Source organism: Athene noctua, chromosome 3 (assembly GCF_965140245.1).
Source record: "Athene noctua chromosome 3, bAthNoc1.hap1.1, whole genome shotgun sequence".
In the NCBI taxonomy this organism is placed as follows: domain Eukaryota; kingdom Metazoa; phylum Chordata; class Aves; order Strigiformes; family Strigidae; genus Athene; species Athene noctua.
Window position 1 is genome coordinate 13,486,957 of NC_134039.1, and position 19,785 is coordinate 13,506,741.

Consider the following 19,785-nt stretch of genomic DNA (forward strand, 5'->3'; position numbering starts at 1 on the left):
TGGTCATGTATCTGAGGCTGCTTCTGCTAACAGGCTTGGCACTGATGGTAAAGACAGAATGATAAAAAAATTGCTCTTCAAAAATGGGTCAGACATGAGTAACCAGGATGAGGCACTCACCTGTCTTCACAAACCTGTGAGATAATTTTAGGTGACAGCATGCCCAGTCAAATATTAGAGTTGCAGAGCAGCTTTTCGAATGACCTTTTTTACAAAGCCATATAGCAATTGTAAGAAAACAAAACACATATTCCAGCCTCCTCTAAGCAGTTTTCTGAAAAAGGTAGCAGTCATTTTATTTGGCTAGTATATAATCTAAAGGATGTTCAAGAGCAACGCTTTATCCTCTCATTTTCCATTGCTCATACTCTAATACTCACTTCTATTGATCTAACATTCAGAAAACTAGGAGAACTAAAAGAGAAGCACCTGGTACATGCAGCAGCATGGCAGGTGTGATCTACCTTGAGGGTGATCAGACGGCCATAGCCAAAAACTAGGACACACATGTTTACCAGGAGGGATTTCAGGATGGGCACTGCATCCTAAGTAAAGCCAATTAATGAGACAAGTGCACAATCTGTCGTTGTTGTCTGCAATGTTTATTTCTTCTAAGGGCAGCTCTCTTAAAAAAGCCCCATCTCAAAATCACCAGCCCAAATTCTCAGATAATGTCACACAATCCCAGAACAATGGAGATGGGATGGGACTTCTGGAGCCCATCCCGTCCAGCCCCTCTGCTCAGACCAAGGTCAAGTCCCTCTGCTAGGGATGCTGAAAGACAACTAGTATTTGAGCTAAAATTTCTCATTTAGACTAACTCTGATGTGTTTTCATGCATATGAACTCAGGAAAATTTCCATTCAGCCATCTTAGAGATATTCAGGTCTTTCATGCATTTAAGCATTTTTCTGACTGCTCCGAACATGTATTGGCATACTAAAGAGGCTTTATTTTAAAAATTCAAGCTTGTTTTGGAAGCATCATTAATAAACACAACTGTACTCAGTAGACTTGGTTGAGAAATAGGAAGTTACAGATGCTTATAAATTATTTGGGGCACCTCATGAGAATTACGAATTTGAAAAGTATTTATCAGCACACAGTCTTTTAATAAGCTGAGGAAAGCAGGATGAGAGTACTAGTATCTCTTGCTATTAGCAGTTGGCCACACCACCTGAATCCTCACAGAAAGTAGGACATCACCAAAAAAAAAGCATGACATTTAATCACTCCACACCACCTGGAACATTCAGCAGTACATCAAGTGCATGTACTCAGCACACTGAGATGCACTGGACAGATGAACCTGGAATATTTAAGCAGGAAGTGATGGCTACTGGATGAGGTTGTGCCTGAAATATTCATCAGAAGCTGATAGTTTAATGTTTTTCTTAGAAAAACAAATCCCAAATCTTCTATGCTACAAAATGAAGGGAAGCCCAAAACAGAGTAGGGAAGTTAATCCATAGGGTTTAATCTGCTTTCCTTATAGTGATAAGGAAATAGCAGAGTGTCTTCTGGACCATCTTCTGTACCAACTTGATTTTTGCAGAACAGACTTTTGCATACCCAGAGTCCCAAACTTTGCCTTAAGCAGCCCCCTTATTTTGCTACGCTCATCCCATCCAGACATCATTAAGCAGAAGGATTTGGGGAAGCTTTTTACAGAAAACCCATTTTATTAACTTTGACATTTTTGTGAATGTTCAGATTTTGCTGAAAACAGCATTTTGCAAGACAAAAAAAATTCTGAAAAAAAAATTCTGGCCAGCTTTATGTTCATTATCCTGACCTGCTAGTCCCTGCCAGACTGCATCGTTATTATTGTGAGTTGTCAAGCCCAGGTCCCTGTCAAGAGGAGGGCAGTGGTCTACAAAAGCAGTGTTGCTTCCTCACACCACTTACTTAGCCAATGGTTCATTTTGAATGACCTCTTTCTTTCTCATAGGACAGGGTGCCTCTGAACATTAGCCACACATGCCACCACTCAGCACTTTTGTGAAATCTCTGAGGCCATTCGCCATCTTTCAGGTGCCTGAGCTAATGCTAGAAGAAGCCACCACCACTAGATTGTCTCACAGCTTTTCCCACCGTGAGGTCACGTCTTGCCACTTAGTTGTGTTTCCACCCGTCCCTGGCGGGACACTTGTGCTGTTCACGGCTGTGTGGCACGCTTGTGAGCGTGGTCTGTTCTCCACTCATGGTTGGAGACATCTCTCCTGGGGTTCATGGTCACCCCCTCGGTGGAGCTTAAACAGCAAACCCCGGGTACTTCCTAGCCAACATTTCTTCCAGATGAATCTTTTGAAATATTTTCTGGGTTTTGTTTTTGGTCTTGTTTTGGTGGTGTGGTTTGTTTTTTTTTTTGGGGGGGTGGGGGCGGGGAGGAGGCACCTTGGATATTTCCATGACTGGAAGAAGCACCTGTTCACTGTGTCCTCTGCTGTTCGGAAAGCCTCCTGCTCCTGGCCGTGGTCTGGGCTTGCTGCCAGGAGCCCGTGGCTGCGGGTTGCCCCGTGGGCTGGAGGGTGACCATGCAGAGAGACTGCGAGGGCTGGGACGCTCATGAGTGTGAAAACACTTTTCCTTGGGCCTTTTTTTTTTTATTATTATTTTTTAAATTGAGGTAGGGTGCCTGGACCACATCAGAGGGCACACAAGGCCCAAGGCAGGGGCACGGTAACATGGGGGGCGTGTGTGAGATCTCAGCCCCGCGCTCGATGCGCGGGGGCCAGGTTGCCCAAACCCAGCCCGGCGGGGGCCGGGAGAGGCCTCCCCCAGCCCGGCGGGCACCGACCGGCCTCCCCGCAGGACCGGGAGGGCGCCGGTGCGCGGAACGCCGGTGCCGGGGGAGCCGTTTCCAGCCGGGCCGGGCCGGGAGGCGGCAGCGGCGCGTCGGTTCCCGCCGGCCCATCTTGGGCGGCCGGTTTGCCCCGGGGGCGGGGGCGGCATGGCCGGGGCGGTGAAAGTGCTGACCACCCTGAGGAATCACTGGAAGAAAACCACGTTCGGGGTCTGCCTGCTGAGCTGGGGCGGGAACTGGCTCTATGGCAGGCACTGGTAACTGGCGGCGGGCCGGGAAGGGGGCGGGGGGCAGGGAGGGAGGGAGAGCGGGCCGCCGCCCCGGCCGTGTGCCCGCGGGCTTTCACAAGCGAGCGGCCCGGCGCGGTGAGGCCGTCGCTGCTGTGGTCGCCGCGGGTGACCACCCTCTGCCTAAGGTCGCCTGCCCTGGCTGCTGTGGAAATGGGGGTCTCCCCTCGGAGAGGCTCCGTCGCCTTGGGGGGATGGCTCTCCCCCCTGCTCCAGCAGCCGTCAGCTTAGGAAGGCTCAGTGCCTTTTTGCGACTTCCCACCTTGGCCTTGTTGTAAGTTTGGGGCTAGTTCGGGCGGTGGTTTTAAACAGAAGTGTTGTCAGGGTCACGTGAATCATTTTGGGTCGTGTAGGAGAGGAGAAAGATTTCTCCTTTCTAACTTAAAAACAATGCCCTCAGCTAAGTGCATGTCATCGGCTTGCTTGCTTTTAACCATATCGTAAGAATCAATGAAACCAGAGGCCCTGCGCCGGAGAGTGGTGCCACTGGTACCATGCTGAGAGGAAGCCACCTTCAGGGTGGCCATCACAGCATGATGGCCATGTGCCCATTGGTTTTCCCACCTCTTTTTTTTCTTTCAGTGGTTGTGTACACCTCACAAAAGATGCCAGATTTCTGTCGCAGGAGGCCTTGTGCCTTTCTTGCGGCCTGGCAGCAGCCATGCACTGTACCTCCCGGTGCTCCTGCTTTGCTCTTACCACCCGCCGCGCTGGAAGGAGCCCCTCAACTGCTGCAGCAGCCACACTTGCTAACATAAGTCGTACCTAGCAGGGTGTCATTTCCACTGTTTATATGTGGAGCAAATGTTCCTTGCAGTAAGCAAAATCCTCCTTCACGGTTTTTAAATAGCTAGGCTTACATTTTAATCCCTGTCCTTTAAGATTATGGTTAATACATTTGACTAAAATGCAAGTATAGCCAAATTATTTTTTAAAATTGTTACTTTTGGTGCTGCTGTTCATTCTGTCACTGTCTTAATGTCTTTTTAATTGTTCAGTCATGATTTTTGCAGTGTTCTTTTCAGCTTACATTAAAATGCTGCCAAAGCCTCGGTGGAAAACTTAGGAAAAAAAATTTATGTTGTTTGTTGTACTTTCTTTCTTTGATTCCTTTTGCCTAGGGACTTTCGCATTAAATCAGTCTTTGTTTTGAATGGTACATCTGCTTTAGTTGCTTACTTCTTACCTGAAGCACTAAGGCTTGGTTGACTGCAGGGCAAGCAGCAAAAAAATTCTCCCACCAAACTTTCTTTGTAATTGCTGATTGTATGGCAGGTTATGGTAAGATGGAGAGTAACTGTGTGAAAGTGGTGGTAACGAGGTCATGGTTTCATGAGTATGCCTACATGGACCAACAGACAGAGAAGTACATAGTATACTGCCATGTTGTAAGCAGAAGTATTTGTGTGCTAAACAGGTTGGGGTTTTTTTGATGCTTTTGTGTAATGTCAGTGGTTCCTTGAGCTTGCATTCCACTTTTCCCTCTGATGACTTGAACTTCGAATTCTGATAACACAGTGAAATGTAAATGGGTAATTATTTGAAGTTCTAGTATTCTAGATACCTCTTAGCCAAAAGAATGAACTTTACGTACAAAATATGGAGGATGGAATTGTTCAGTGGCATTCATACGAGGGGCTGACTGGTGGGGCAGAGCAGCCTCTGACCTTCCCAGGTACCCTACTTACGTAAGTGGTCTCCTTACTGGTCCTCTGTTTCCACAGATACTAATGACAGCAGGGTGCACGTCAGGCCCTGGGTACTGTAGACAGCTACTGAAATAAAGCATTAAGAAAAGACTGTACCTGCTCCTTGTGCATATGGAGAGTGGGCACTTGAGGAGGCCTAAAAGCAGCGTCAGACACAATGAGTCTTCCCTTTATGTCTGTTGTTTCTGGGAATTCATGTACCTATGTACTGTTGGTTTCAGCTGTATTGATTTCCTGTGCAGTAACTGCGTAAACATGTTATGATCATGGAGAATGTGAAGCATACCATAGGTGATATGATAGTGAATAAGGAGGGAAATATGAAAGGCAAACAAACAGAAAGGGAACTTTCAGTATCTAAATTTCAGTGCTTGGAGGTTATTTGCACCAAGTGTAAGCATGGTGCTTTAACCCAGATGATGTAGTGGGGGAAAAAAAAAATGGTTACAGATTCCATTCTTCAATCTCCCTTTCATCTGTAAGGGAAGATACAGCATTTCCTTACCAGGCATTGGACAAACAGCTCTGTGTGACTGATGCAGACTGGAGCACAGCTGTAAAGTACTGCTTTCAGAGATTTAAATACTGTTTGGAAGTGACAAGTGTTTAGCCATTTCTTTGTGGTGGATTGTTTTAGCCAGAGAATGGTAAAACTAGGAGTGACAGAAGAAGCAGATGGCAAGAGTGAAAATTCAGAGGTGGTCTCAGCAACCCTTTCATGGTACTCTGTGCACAGTGAAGGCCTTACCTTGTGGCTGCTGGACAGCAAGATATAGGCCAGGATCCCTCTCTGCAGCTTGTTTTGCCTCCAAATGTGGTAGTGGCTTTTGGTGGTGGTTTTTTTGTACATTTCCTTTTTCCAGTTTCTTTGTTTATGTACCAGTTATGCTGGGGAGCACAAGAGGTGCCCCTTGCCCCACGCACAAACTGTGGCAGGCAACATTTGAAGAGGTTAATGAGGGAATTGGATATGGGCGAAGTTGGCTGTGAGGCTTGCTCTTATTGACATCGGAGGCTAAATTACTATGCATGAGACATACTTGACTAGACTGATATTTGCCCTTTTAGAACAGATTAAAGGTTTAGTGAAGTCTTGTGCTTCGGTTTCTGGCATCACTGGAGTTTCTGACGAAGGGGCTTGCTTTAGCATAGCATCAGTTCAGATTAGCCTCTGTCTTACTGGAATTCGCTGTCTGAGATGTTGCTCATTTATTTGCAGCTGGAGAAAATTTTTGTTTCCCATGCTGCATCCCTCTTCTTGGCTTTTCCATCCTCATGGATTTTCTAAAATTCTCTTGCAAAGAGAAGATAATTTGCTTTTTTGACTTCTCAAGTTTCGTTCTTTTGGATGCAGAGGCTATGATGCCTGCATTAAGTGGAGCTATTGTAAATAACAATCTGTCCTGCAAATAAATGGCAACTCTTTTGTGGTCATTCTCTACGTGCCCATAGGGGCAGAAGAGCTCTGGAGTACTTTTTTTAAGCTTTGGAGGACGCTACTGAACAAATATGGACAAGAACAATGTTACCTTTTCCAGACTTGTTTCCTGTGTCTCTTCCCTGCCTGGAAATGGACCTGGGTGTCCCCCTCCTGCACCCTGCAGACTGTGCTGTGGGGGTTGATGCGGACGCCCTTGTGCTCCACAGGTTCCAGAGGAAAGAGGGGCACTGGAGTGTAACAGTTCATCGCTGAGTTAGTCTAAAGGTTGTGGATGACAGTAACTGTAAAGGTCAAGGAGTTTCTTAGCCCAGTCTTGTACGATACTTTCTTCACGCAGCATTTAGTTTCTGGATCAGTGTGTTAGCCTTCCATCTTTGGAGGTGTTTGCTCAAATACTGACTGATATAAAAGGAAGGGGTTTTTGGATGAACAGGAAGAGTAAAAAGGAAACCTTGTGCTGATTCCCCCTCCCCCATCTGTGATTCAGCTCTTCCAAGCAGGTAATATAACAGAAGGTGCCTCTTCAAAAGAGTCATCGATCAGGAGGTGGCAAAGTTTTTTCATGTGTAAAATTATAGGCATTATGATTGATTGAACTACTGTTAACTAAAACCCTCTCACTATTCTTACAAAACCGTAGTGAGTCTTAAAATTCCTTTCTTTCTCATAAAAGAATATGTTTTTAAAATCCATTGTCTTTCATTTAGGATAGCAAATACTCTTGTAGGTTTGGAGGAATAAGAAGATAACTCAGTGTTGTCACCTGTGAGATTGCCTCCCTTTAATTTCTCTGGATTGCATGAATTTATGTATTAGCATCACTTTAATCTGTCTATTTTAATCTATCATTTTGATCATACTACAGGTTTAATGTACTACATACTACATCATACTACAGATTTAATGTACTAGATCAAATCTTAGAGTGTATGCAGATTGTCAGATACATGCTCATACACAGTAATATACTTCTGTTTAACATATACATGTGAGGCTGATTGCAGATAAAGATACCATATAATTGTTTTAAAATTTCCACCAAGTTTGGAAGCCCCTCTCACCTTTATGTCCTGGGTCACCTTTCCTGAATTGAGCTGCTGCTGTTCTTTATGTGTCCAGGTGGTGCAGTGAGTCACCAGCTATGTCAAATCAGCAGAAATTTAATCTCTGGCATGATGGACATCAACTTAACTGGTTGTCAGGTTTGGCCAGACTGTTACAGTGGTGTCATTGGGTAAGTGATCATCATTTTGTCAGGATCTGGACCCTTGATATTGCACTGAGGCATTGGACTCATCGGATGCTCAGTTTTACTCTGTATATGTTGAAGTATTGACTTTCTCTGTAGAAAATGCTGACAAGACATCTGGGCCTTTGACTGCTTGCCAGTAATCCGAGTGTTATTGTTATCTATAATTTGAATGCTAGTCTCTGTGTGTTTGCCAACTGATAACTCACTTTGTCACCTTTCTGCATATACTTCCTGAGTGGCTGACTTTATTTCATCAAAACTTTATCAAAAAAAGGGAATTTAACTTCTGAGTCTTGGGTAACACTGATGAAAACTAAGATTTGTCTTTCATGCCCTTCCAAAGCCAAGCTGGAAGTAAATGGTAATATCCAGCAAAGAGGATGCTGTGCTCTTGCTGCATTGTAAGCAGCCAAAAAACTCTCTGCTAAGATAAAATCTCTTTTAGGAGTTCAGTTATACCTCTTGAGGAGTGATCCTATATATACAGCTTTGGTCAAGTTTCTCCTTGCAGACATTGAACTGGACATTTTTTACGCTGCTTCTTGCTTGCATGTACTTAATAATCTTAGATGTAATGCCCATAACCCTTCCTTTTTGAAATGGGATCTCACACCTGAGCTTTTTTATACATTTGTAATATGGTCACTTTTAAGGGAGTTGCTTTGGTTGACTCTAAGACGAAGCTGCAGCCATGGGCCTCAAACAGCCTTTGGTTCAAATTTGCTGTCTTCTTCTTGAGTTCATTTCTGCCCTGGCTGACCTTTCATCTTGGGAAGCGTCCTTTCATCCCTGGATTCTGCTGTCACCAGGGCAGAAGATGCAGTCTCAGCTGGAGGAGCATGCATACTAAATTGTGTGGATCTGTGTGCTTATATGTAAAAGTATTAATTCCCTGTTATAACTGAAAACACATAGGACAGGAGCAGCGGGCACCAGTCCTGTGCTGGGGATGTTACAGACAAATCAGAACAGCCCCTGTTCAAGTGGGTTGTACAGATGCTGGACTTTCACAGCCTGGCGTGGTCTGGCAGCCTGATGCATCTGGTGTGTGCTGAGCTCTAAACAGTTGCTCTTCGTTTCTTTCTGCACGGGTTCCTTGCATTGGCGTAAGCCCACTCTATTCTCCAAAGAGTCTGCACCGCAGTGGCTGTCAGCCTTGCAGGTTTGACTGATACCTTTGTTGAAGCAGTCAAAGTTCTGTCCGTGGGTTCAGTTTAGGACATCCTCTTTCTTCCATACCCCACTGCCACTGCTCATTCTGCTGTGTCTTCCAATTTTTTACTCCTTAAGCAAGGTGGCCCAGTTGTAAGCTGTGTGATGCTTAATTCTCACAGCAGGAAGGCAGCCCTGGGTTGGCCAGCAGGTGCAATACTGCACATCTGTTTTGCTTTAAGGACAGAGTTGTGTCTGTAAGCACTTAGAGGAAACATAAAGTAAAAATTGATTTTTAGTTTGCTGTGGATATGGTGCAAGTCAGAAGAAATCTCTGTGTGTTCTTTAAGGCAGTACAGCAATTTCCCTCCACCTGCTCATGTTCAAGTGTTGTTGAAAAGGCTTTGTTACTACATAATATTAGTCACTAAAGTACAAAAAATCAACAAAATGTTATGTTTATTATTAAAGTCTCTTCTTCTCTGGGAGCTGGTACACAGCCGTATTTTGATAATCTAACATGTACTGAGACAGAAGATTAGAATTTGCCTTTTTGCTATTTTTAAGATTTTTCTAGCCATATTTATTAGTTGGTATGACCTGCAGAGGACTTCCATACCCACTTGTAGTACATAGGTGAGCCATATGAGATGAGTAAAGGGGAGAGGTGTGGTACAGGAGGAGGATGTTGTTCTCCCAGATACACCCCTGTGAGTGTACTTGTGCTGTTGTTTCTTAAGTGTGAAGATAAGTGTTGACATAAACTTTTAAGGAAATAAAAATTTTCCTGTTATCTGGCATCTTTAAGCCAAACTCAGATGACTTTGAAATATATGTCCTAGTTGAATCAGTGGTAATCCTATGAGTATGGCTGAGATGGCATGTGATTTTGGGTGCTGTGCTACTGGAGCGGTGAGACAAATCACGAAATTACTGGGCAGTAAATGGTTCTGGTCTCAGAACCTAAACCTTTCCTTTGACACCAATATGATATGTGTCAAGAGTAGACTTTTTGTGTTCTGTAATTGCTTCAGTGCAGGAGAAAATAAACTTAAATGCTGACATGTATTGAGCTGAATCAAGTTTGCATCCTTGACAGGTTTTTTGAGGGTCTTTGCAAGTTGGGACAGAGCACAGTATCTTTTGCTTGCCTTCAGAAAGTGCTGGACTCCACTTTAAAGGCAATTAACACTGCAGCATAAGGTTGCAGGCACCAGGAAAACATGCTGGCTGATGATGTGACACAGCTTGACTTCTCAACTAAATAGCATCAATGTGAGGTAAACAGATAACACAGATTTAACTAGAATTTGTTAATAAGGTTAGGACAGCAATTCTCAAATACATCAGCTGTGCAGCCATCATTTGATAGTGGAGTTTTCTTGATATCCCGTAATAATTCAACTTTACATATTGAAATTGCAATTGCTTTGTGTTTGCTCTGGCCACGCGTAGTCACAGAGGGAAAAGAAGTCCTTATATGAGGGCTGCCCTCAGCAGCACAGTGTGAACTTAGTCTGTCATGCTGTCTTGTCTGAACTGGAATTAGTGGCGACAGTGTTGTTTAGCTTCTAATACAAACCTTCTCAGAGATAGTTACTTTAACTAGTGCGTTTTCTACTGCAATCAAAACCAAGTCTGCTGCTCCATTAAGTAATATTTCAGGTGCTTAATACAAATGACTTATTCCTTTGGTTTTAAGGAGCAAACATGACAGTTAAAAGCATGCCTCTAAGGAAATTTTTTTTAGACATTCCTGTTACTTGTTATCCTGGTGAGATATTATTCACATATTTTCTTTTTCCATGCTTGAATTCTTCCTTTGTCTTTTTATTATTACCAGGAATAAATTATGACTTTTTTTCTGTAGTTATTTTCTTAGAACCCAACTTTGTATCTCACAGGAGGTCACCCTACTTCTCCTTTTATGGCACTGCAGCATGTTTTGGTGATGCCAGAAAGAGCAGTTTATATAGCTCCAGTGACAGATAAATACCGTAAACTTATGGAATTGAATAGATCACACTCGTGTTTGGGTCCAGAGGTCTGACCAAGGCCTTGCCTTCTCTTCTGCTACTTCCATTGCAGGATTTGGCCTGATGAGCCATACTTTGTGGCAGGAATGTGCTGCTTTCCTAGTCACTTGTTTTCCCTGGTTGGCCTTGAATCCTTTTAGTTGGTGTGGTGCATTCATTTTGGTATGCTGATGATAATTGCAGTTTTTTGTACTTGGTATTTTTGAGACAACAATATGCTGTCTTGCCAGGTATTGGCAAGGGCAAGCTGAAGGAGTGTTTTGGTTTTAGCAAGGAGGAGGAGTGTCTGTTATCTAGAGGACATGTGAGACTTTGGGCACTGCAGAACAGGACTCCTCCCTCTTTTGCCTGCAAGGGCCAATAGGACATTTTCTTGTCTGAGGAAAAACAGAATGTTGTTCTTCCCTCAGTAGCTATGTCTCCAGTTTGCTTGCCAACGGTACCCTGCTTGCCACCTTGCTAATGCTTTGTCACCCGTGACAAGCACAAGGATTAGTCTGGATTTTATTTCTGAAATGACCATCAGTGACATACCTAATACTGATGTTTTCTTCTATGTTTTTAAACTTCACTTAGGTGAGTTGAGTGATGTTTCCCTCTGAGTTACTGCTTTAGGCCATGCTCAGGCATAGGTGGGTAGTAGGTGCTGCAGTAACATGTGTTTGGCTTAAAAACCAGTGGAGAAGGGAGTTCACATTTACAATGCACAAAGATTTAAATTCACAGAAGTTACACTTAAGTCTACTCTAAATCCCTGCTATACTGCCACAATGGTAAGTACCTTCAGTGTAAATAGCAGGCAGTATTAACATGGAAAAACACCACACCTTAGATCTGGAGTACAGTTATGTAGCAATTGAAAAAGAAATCGTAGTTGTGCAGTGTCTCATAGTTTATATATAAATATCAACACACTTGGCATCCTGGTCTTTGTCTTCTGCTTTTCTTTACTATAGAAAGGGTGTTTGTGTGCACATGCAGAAAAAAATTATGCATGTGTGCTTAAATGGGTGTGTTTCATCCTTAAAATGTGTTAAACGGGTCTTAAAGTACCTGTATTTTTTCATTTTAGTGCTGTCAAAGTGGGTGTAAAAATGGTATGTAACTACCTTTTAAAAATGAGCAAATTATTTTAAACTTACACAACCTAATGTCCACTCTCTTTCTGTCTTACCTAATAGCGATAACCTGCTACGAAGAGCTGCATGCCAAGAAGCCCAGGTAATACCGTTTAAAGTGATAAAATTAGATTAAAATCTCCCTCTTATCTTGGTTGTGCAGGGCTCCAGAGATTTTCCCAGCAGGCCCTCTCTACGTGACAAGCCTTATAATGATGCATCTGTGTTCTTTTGCTAAAGTGCCAAAGGGTGGACGAGGCCCCCAGCCTGCAGCCGGGGTACTGTACCTTTCATGCCCTGACTGTGGTTGCAGTGGATGGTGCAGTGGTGTCACTGGGGTAGCTGTAGCTCCCCAGACCTCCATTTCTGCAGGTGTAATTGCTCTGTGCCTCCAAAGTTCTGGTAGGAAGGGGATTTGTTGATAAGACAGGAAATTGAAATCCCAGATCTGCCCATGATGGGTGGTCTGGGCAGAATCACTTCATGTTAGTGCTCAGCTGGAGAGACCTTGCCCTTGTCTACTCGAACCTGAGTGACTTTATCAAGGATTCTAAGTGTGAGGCCTGACCTAGTGCTTTTGAGACCAGTATACTGGGAAGTTAATGGAGACAACCCATTTGCTGATCACTGACAAGAAAGCTAGCGTTCAGAGAGAGAGATAGAGAGTTATTCTGCGTATATTGACTATTGCATTTTGTAGTTTGTGGCCTGCATGGGCAACCAGCGATGAACACATTCCCATACTGTAGTATTCCCAGAAAGAAATCTTAGCCGTAATAAGCAGTCTTTCAGGGGCACAGGTGCTGCTGCCCACGGGTGACACCAATGCACAGGTACTGCCTACTGGCTCTGATTACCTTGGTGATGTGCTTTAAGATATTAAGAGTCTACTTCCCACAAATAAAGTTTATTGTAAGCCTGCTTCTTCATGCCAGATGTTAGAGATTTTGCAGGGTGTAACACTGCTCCCATCATTGCTATGTACTGGGGCCTAAGAAGAATGGTGAAAATTGTTTTTCTTATTAAAGACCTTTCCTTGAGATTACTCTGCTTCTGTGGTGCACCTGAATAATCCCAGTTTTAGCCTTCCTGCTGTTGGGGGGAAGATATTCACAGCAATATGATTTGGGCAATGGAACTTCATGCCAGAATGGATGTAAGGGAGGTGAAGTCTCATGAAAGAATAAGAAAAATCTTTCCTTGAAAATACTGCTTTCATAAATCATACTTATAGCTACAGAGTCAAATGCATTTCCAACTCATAGTATCAGTTGTTCTTGATTTTTATGTTTTCAATATTCAATTTTACTGCATAATAGCAAAATGATAGAAGTTTTTATATTACCAAAAATACCAAGGTATTAAATTAACTGCTATTTGAAGCATGCTGACCAAATTAACATTTAAAAAAAAGGCACTGATGAAATGATATATAAGGAGAAGTTAAAAGACCAAAGTGTGTATGCTGTCAGAAAGGTGTAAGTGCTAAGGAAAGACTGGTACAAGAAGATAGTTCTGTTGTGGAAATTCTAACTTTCTTGTTTCTTAATTCCAGTCATTAAGTGATGGGATCTATTCCATTATGACTTATTCTTATAAATGAAAGTGCAAAAACACTGTCAATAGAGCTTCCTACAATTCCAGTGGTTAAAGCCTGGGAAAATATCCTGCAGAAGACTCCTGCATTAGAAGGAATGAACCAGAAAGCCTAGTAATCAATTCTTGCTGTAATTTCCGTTCTCATTGATATGTCAGTGCCAAATACTGCTTGAAAACACACAACAGTACAGCAGTAAGGCGTTAGATGTCTGATATGTTCTTCAAAATAACAACAGTCTGTTTGGAAAGTGCTACTTGCATTTATAGTGCTGTATAATTATTGGGAAAAAATAGAGGCAGACTCACCCAAGAAAAAGTTTAGTCTGAGTAAAGTGGTAGGTTTTCCCTATTATTTTTACATCCGATTTTAAAGTTTTTAAGCCTGTTACAGTACCAAATTGATGAGGTGCCCACCTTCCTGCCAAAGTATCCACTGCAGCAGTACTTAATGCAAAGATTTCACCATGCATGTCCGAATTTAATTATCAGTTTATGATGACAGCCTTGGAATGGCAAATGATCATAGAAAGATTCTATAATAAGGAACCCATTTATCATATTTTAAGCCTTTTACACCTCCTTCTCTGGAATAAGCCAGTGTTAGCTGACTGTGGGCTTCCTTAGCAGATGTGGTCTTGCTGATTGACCTTGTTACTGAACTCTCGGTGTGTGTTAAAGAGGTCCTGTTTAGCTAGCAAACAATTCAGTCTCTGTGAAGCAGGAGTAGTTGTCTCCAAAGTTTCTGTTAGTATTCACAAAATATTATAAAGCCTTTGTCTAAAGTGTTTTTCATAGTTGCAAAATAGCGATTGTTATCTTAGAATTCCAGAAATGCACTATCTGCAAGTGTGCACTTGACAAGGAAGTGAAAAAGGCATTGGCTTTCCTAAATTCTACCTTCTTATATATATATATATATATATATATATATTAATAACTATTTTTAATATCTGACTTTAAATTGTCTTTCCTTATGTTGTGTTCTGAAAAAATGACTTACAGATTGTGGCATTACTATTTTTTTTATTTCCTGTCTTAAAATCAGCATCTGCTTTAGAAATGTCCCTGTATGTAACATAAATATCTAGGTATATTACATAAAGAAATGATTATGTCATCACTCATTAGTTCCTTATAAGCCCTGTTAGGTTGTTTAGAGCAAGTAAATACACACCCCAAGCAAATAATTAATTGTTTCTAACACTGAAACATGCTAGAGGTCCCGTATATTTCCCAATTCCTGCCTGACAATTGCAGTAAAATAAGTTGGTCTGTTTTCCAGCTGATTTTTGAAAGCGTAAGAGCTATTGATTTGTTTCTCCTTTGTTGGAGATTCCTTTACTCTTAGCAACTTCTCTTATCCTTTTACTTTCTTGAAGAAGAAATTTGAATGTTTTAAGCAGCATAGCGAGCTGCACACTTTTAATTGAGGTTTCCTGAGCAAAGTTGGCAATTACAAATCTAAACAGCTAATGATCACTAAATTCTTCTCTGCTTTGTGTACAGTGTCCACCTTCTTCAATGTAAAAATTCTTGCTAGGGGGATTAACTTTCAAGATAAAGGGGGAACATAAACCAGGGACAGTTGACACTGTCTTCTGTTCAGCACATTAGTCTTTTGTTCCTACTTTATTTCTGGGGCTTCTGGATGGTACTGCTGAATAAGTTGTCATGCTAGTACTCAATGCCAGTTTGATTTGGTGTTGTGAGGATGCCTTTAGGTGACCTAAAGGAGGTTTACAGAGTGAGAAATGACATGCATGGAAGCTTTGCCTTTTCTGCCTCTCCTGTGCTGAAAATCCGTGGAAATAGGTACAAACGGCTAAAAGGTACAAGAGGCTGTATGGAGTAACTCCTGAAGAATTTAAAATCAAGGCACCTATTCAGAACTAGATTAAAAGTTGAAGAGGAATTAAGTGATTTTTATATGGAGACATTAGGAATTAAAAATATCTGAGAAACAGTGAGCTTGCTTATAGGTCAGGGCAGATTCTGTGATTATATTTCATATCTTCAAAAACTTAAGCACAGTAAGTACAAAAATGAGCAGGAGAGAAATAAGAAATTAAGTACAGAAGTGGGAAAAGATACAGGAAGAAGGTGGCAGGCAGATGCATGAGACTTACATAAGGAAGGAGAATCAAGTAACCTTGGAGCCAAGGATATCTCCCTGGATCTCTGCCCATGGCAGAAAACCAGAGGTTGACAAAAGCAAAACTAAAATGGTGGGGAAATTGTAAAAATGAGCTAAAGAGTACTTGTGACAGTGGTGTGAGCTGTTGCAAAGAATGCAGGTCTTTGAATAGGAGACCTCTGCAGTGGCTGAAGGTGGACATCATTTGAATGTCATGAGACTTGAAAGCCCATTGACATTTATACATATGCATTATTTTGAACTGTTTTACCAACGTGCTTAAAAGATAAACTGAACTCTGGTCTTTTTCTCTTAGGCTTTTGGCAACCAGCTGATCCCTTCCAGTATGCCATTGAAGAAAGCAACAGTGTTTCTCAACCCCGCAGCTTGCAAAGGGTAAAATTTCCTCTTCCCTGCACTCATATGTGAGGCACTCTTTTTGTATTTTTTGCTCTGCCATCCACTATAAAAGCCAGCCAGATTTTTGAGCTCACTTTTGCTTCCCTCTGATGCTGAGCTGGTGCTATGTAACTATGCCAAGCTTTATTTCACCAAAAAATTTGTGGTGAGAAATAGAACTAGATTCTTAAGTTGAAAGCATGATTTCTAAACATATGTTTATTTTAAATTTTTCTTTTATCCCATGTTTTGGCCTTTGTCATTCCTTTGTATGTGGAATTCCTTCCAAACTTTTGTATGTGATGTATTTCCATCCTTCAAAACTATAGAAATAAGAGGTAACATTGATTGCTTCAAGACTTGAAGTTAGCCTGCAGTGATCTTCTGTGGGAACCTGTCCTTGAAAGGGATGTGCCCATAAACTAAGAGGCTAAATATGGGTTCAGAGCAAGACTCCTGGAAGAGGTTGGCTGCTGCTTTTGCTTGCTCATCAGCAGAAAAACAGTAATCTTGGATATGATGTGTGTCTGTTTTTGCTGATAAGCTAAGCTTTTATCAGTTGCATCTTGGGGAGGGATGGGGACTTGTTACTAACAATATGAAAGGAATAGTATAACTGACATGGAAGTGCTTGGACTTAAGTGTTTTTGTTCAAAACACCCACAACTGGAAAATGCAGTGTTAATAAATTAAGTCTCTGACTTCTAGACTCATGTTTCTGCCTGTTGTAAGCAATTTATAGTTAATGGCATAATAAAATTTTGCTTCTAAACTTACTTAATAATATGTAAATAAATATTTTTTTTTAAAAAAATGTTTCTGAAAACCTAAATGAGCCTTCTCTGTGGTCTTAAAGCCTGGTGCTCTGTAAGTCATTAATTTTCTAATAATTTTTTTTCTGGAGATCTTGTTTTGTTGGGGTTTTTGATTATTTTGGGAGAAAGCTAGATAACCTCTTCTGCATTTATTAAAACTGCAACAAAAACCTGACATGTGAGATCTGAGTCTAGAAATGTAACACATTTGAACCAAATCTCGTCTTTCCTGACTGTCAGGTTGAGTGACTGTGTAGATTGTATGCTCACTTTTAAGTAGATTTCTTCTTGTTATTCATTTGCTTCTTTCCTTTTAAATTTTTTTAGCTACCAGACTACTGAAATAGTTTTTACTCTGTTATTTCTAGCAAAGCTAGGAACCTTTTTGAAAAGAATGCTGCTCCAATCTTGCACTTGTCTGGCTTAGATGTAACTGTGGTTAAGGTAAGAACTGTTAGGTTCTGCTAATATAGTTATAACACATTGTCTACTCTGCTTTCTTCTCTTAAAGAATTGAAATTAAATTCTGGATGCATTTGAAATTCTCAGTTGTCCTGTAGACATCTTGTGGAAAGGAGTAAATACTGAAATATTAAGCCAGTACTTAATCTTTTTCTATTTAATTCACAGTTAATTTACAAACTATGTAATGAGTTTTTAATTTTCAGCTAAAGCGGTACATGTGCTTGTCTGTCTGTCTAAAGCAGCCCTTCTATAATTCGTGTTTGAGAGAAAACTCTCTAAATATTTGAGTGTTGGCTAGTGGTGCGTGCCCATCACTGTTGAAATAGTCAATTCTGCCTAAACTTGCAGAATTCAGAAGTGAGGAACTTTGATGTGCAGTGAAACTGTTCAGATTAATTAAAAATAATCTTTTATTTTTACACTGAAAATATCTCAGTGTATCCCCAAATAATTCAACATTCCCATCACAAAACCAGAACACTGAGCTCTAAATGATGTGAATTAGCAAAGAGGTTTTCTTTGGAAAGAGAACAAGAAGTAAACATGAAAGTATTATGATTTTTTTGCAGGTTTTTGAGGCTGTGATACGTGGATTGTATAATAGTCACTGTGTCCTAGCAGCGAAGTACTCTAATATATATCTTTCTGTCTTGGAATCTTTTTCACAAGGATTAGTGTTAAAGTGCTGGTTTTATTAATGTCTTTCTTTGGTCATTGAAAATACATAGTCCCACCCTGAGAGCAATAATTATTTTTCAAGACTTAAAACTGATGCTTTGTAGCTTCAGACCTGACCAGTTAGTAAAACAGGGCTGGGCCAGTAACTGAGGCTGAGCTGTCCCTGTAAAAGACATTCATTCTGCAGAAAATGGTTTTGATGGTTTATAAAGTCAGTGTACTCTTTACTGTTAAACCTGTTGTCAAGAGCTTGTTGTCAGGCAGTAGCCTTTTAGGCAGCTGATGCTGTGTTTCAGGAGATGCACTTCAGCACTTTGGCTGCTAAAGATGTTGGAACTTTATCTGCAAGAGCATGGTTTGCTTGTGGTTTCATTTCAGTGTAAAACTGTCTGGAAATATGGTTACTGCTGTGATAGTCTAAATCTCTTGAATAAGATTTACTCTGCTACTTTGTTTAGCCTTTGTGTGTATGTGTTTGCACATATTGTATTAGGCAGCAGACTCATTTTGTAAGTTGAAGACATTTCAGTGAATGTGAGTAATATACAGTACTGTGTGCCTATATGAGAATAACCATTAAGCAAATGGACAGATGTTTCTTTTTTTTCTATAGAAGAGAAATCCTAGAAATAGTCACTTGACTTCTCATGCTTGGAATTCTGTTTCTTCAGACTGATTATGAGGGACAAGCAAAAAAGCTGCTGGAATTGATGGAAAACACAGATCTGATCATTATTGCAGGAGGAGATGGCACAGTACAAGAGGTACTGCAGGAGCTTTGTCCTCGTTTGTTGAGAGTCATAGTCAGGCTGAGGCTGAGAAGCTTGAGTCTGTGTAATGTAGCAACATCGTAACAACCACTGCTAGAGATTTGTCGTTTTAGTGTCTGTATTTTCAGTCAATGTTACAATCTTCTGGGGACAAGAAGACTCTGCTAGTTGTTGTTAGTCTAGAAGTGATGATGGGAGTGGGAGCAGAAAGAGTATGTGACATAACTATCTTCCAGAATTTTATTCTAGAATGAGAAAATTATTTGAGAAGACAATTCTAACTTTTCCTGTGTAATGTAGTTGTAATGGTTTAATTTTCAAAGTTCATTCTGATCTGTACTCCCCAAGAGGAATGCATGTTTTGCTAAGTGGGAATCAAATAATTTAAAAATTAGCATGCTTTGTTATCACTCCCACATATGTATTTAATAAATGCCTATTGTCAAGATGATTAATGACAGGAGCAAACTACCAGCAGAACTGGGAGATACTCTATTTTTCAAGGAAGGTTGTATTTTATTAAAGCATTTCCTGGAATGCTAACTACTGGCTTCATGAGGCAGTGGCTAAATGAAATGCAATGACCTTAAGAGAAAGTGGTCAGAATGTATCTGCAAGTTTCTTCTGGCCTTAGAATTGATTATAGTTAATTGCACACTGACCAGTGCTATTTTTGCATGATGCAGAGCATTATTCAGTGTTAAAACATTTACACTGGCATTGGTTGTGGTGCCAGATATGTTCATGTGCACTCATAACTGCTATTTTCATCAGGTTTGCACACTGAACATGCCTCCTTTCCTATGTAAGCAACTGTAGCACCTTCCATAAAAGAGTAGCTGCTCCTTAAATCTTCTCCAATGAGTAAATGTGGGTATGAATTTCATAGCTTTCTGCTGTAACTGAGTCTCAGAGCTGAGCATTTCCCATGTTTTTCAGGTCATAACTGGACTTCTCCGCAGAGCAGATGAGGTGAGGAAGTGTCACTTTTAAAATTTTGTTTATTTCTTGAAGAAAGTGTCTTGTGCATCACTGTGATCTCTTAGCCTCAGCTGTCTTCTACGGATATGTTGCTTACTAATCTGGAGCCAGCTAGCTGCATAGTAAGTCAGCCATGCTAGCAT

At 41.2% G+C, this 19,785-nt stretch overlaps 1 protein-coding gene across 2 annotated transcripts in view; it reads left to right on the forward strand.

Annotated features, from left to right (window-relative positions):
• Window positions 1-2,889: 2,889 nt before the first annotated feature.
• AGK (acylglycerol kinase) overlaps window positions 2,890-19,785 on the forward strand; it is a 36,367-nt gene continuing 19,471 nt past the window's right edge. Inside the window, exons 1-6 of one of the 2 annotated variants that reach the window (XM_074902022.1) lie at window positions 2,890-3,063; window positions 11,865-11,904; window positions 15,851-15,930; window positions 17,117-17,192; window positions 18,563-18,655; window positions 19,601-19,633. In XM_074902022.1, the coding sequence (XP_074758123.1) occupies window positions 2,954-3,063; window positions 11,865-11,904; window positions 15,851-15,930; window positions 17,117-17,192; window positions 18,563-18,655; window positions 19,601-19,633 (432 nt within the window). In that variant the 5' untranslated portion in view covers window positions 2,890-2,953. Of the gene's footprint in view, window positions 3,064-11,754; window positions 11,781-11,864; window positions 11,905-15,850; window positions 15,931-17,116; window positions 17,193-18,562; window positions 18,656-19,600; window positions 19,634-19,785 lie in introns of those variants that run through there. The other variant, XM_074902023.1, reaches the window with a different exon arrangement.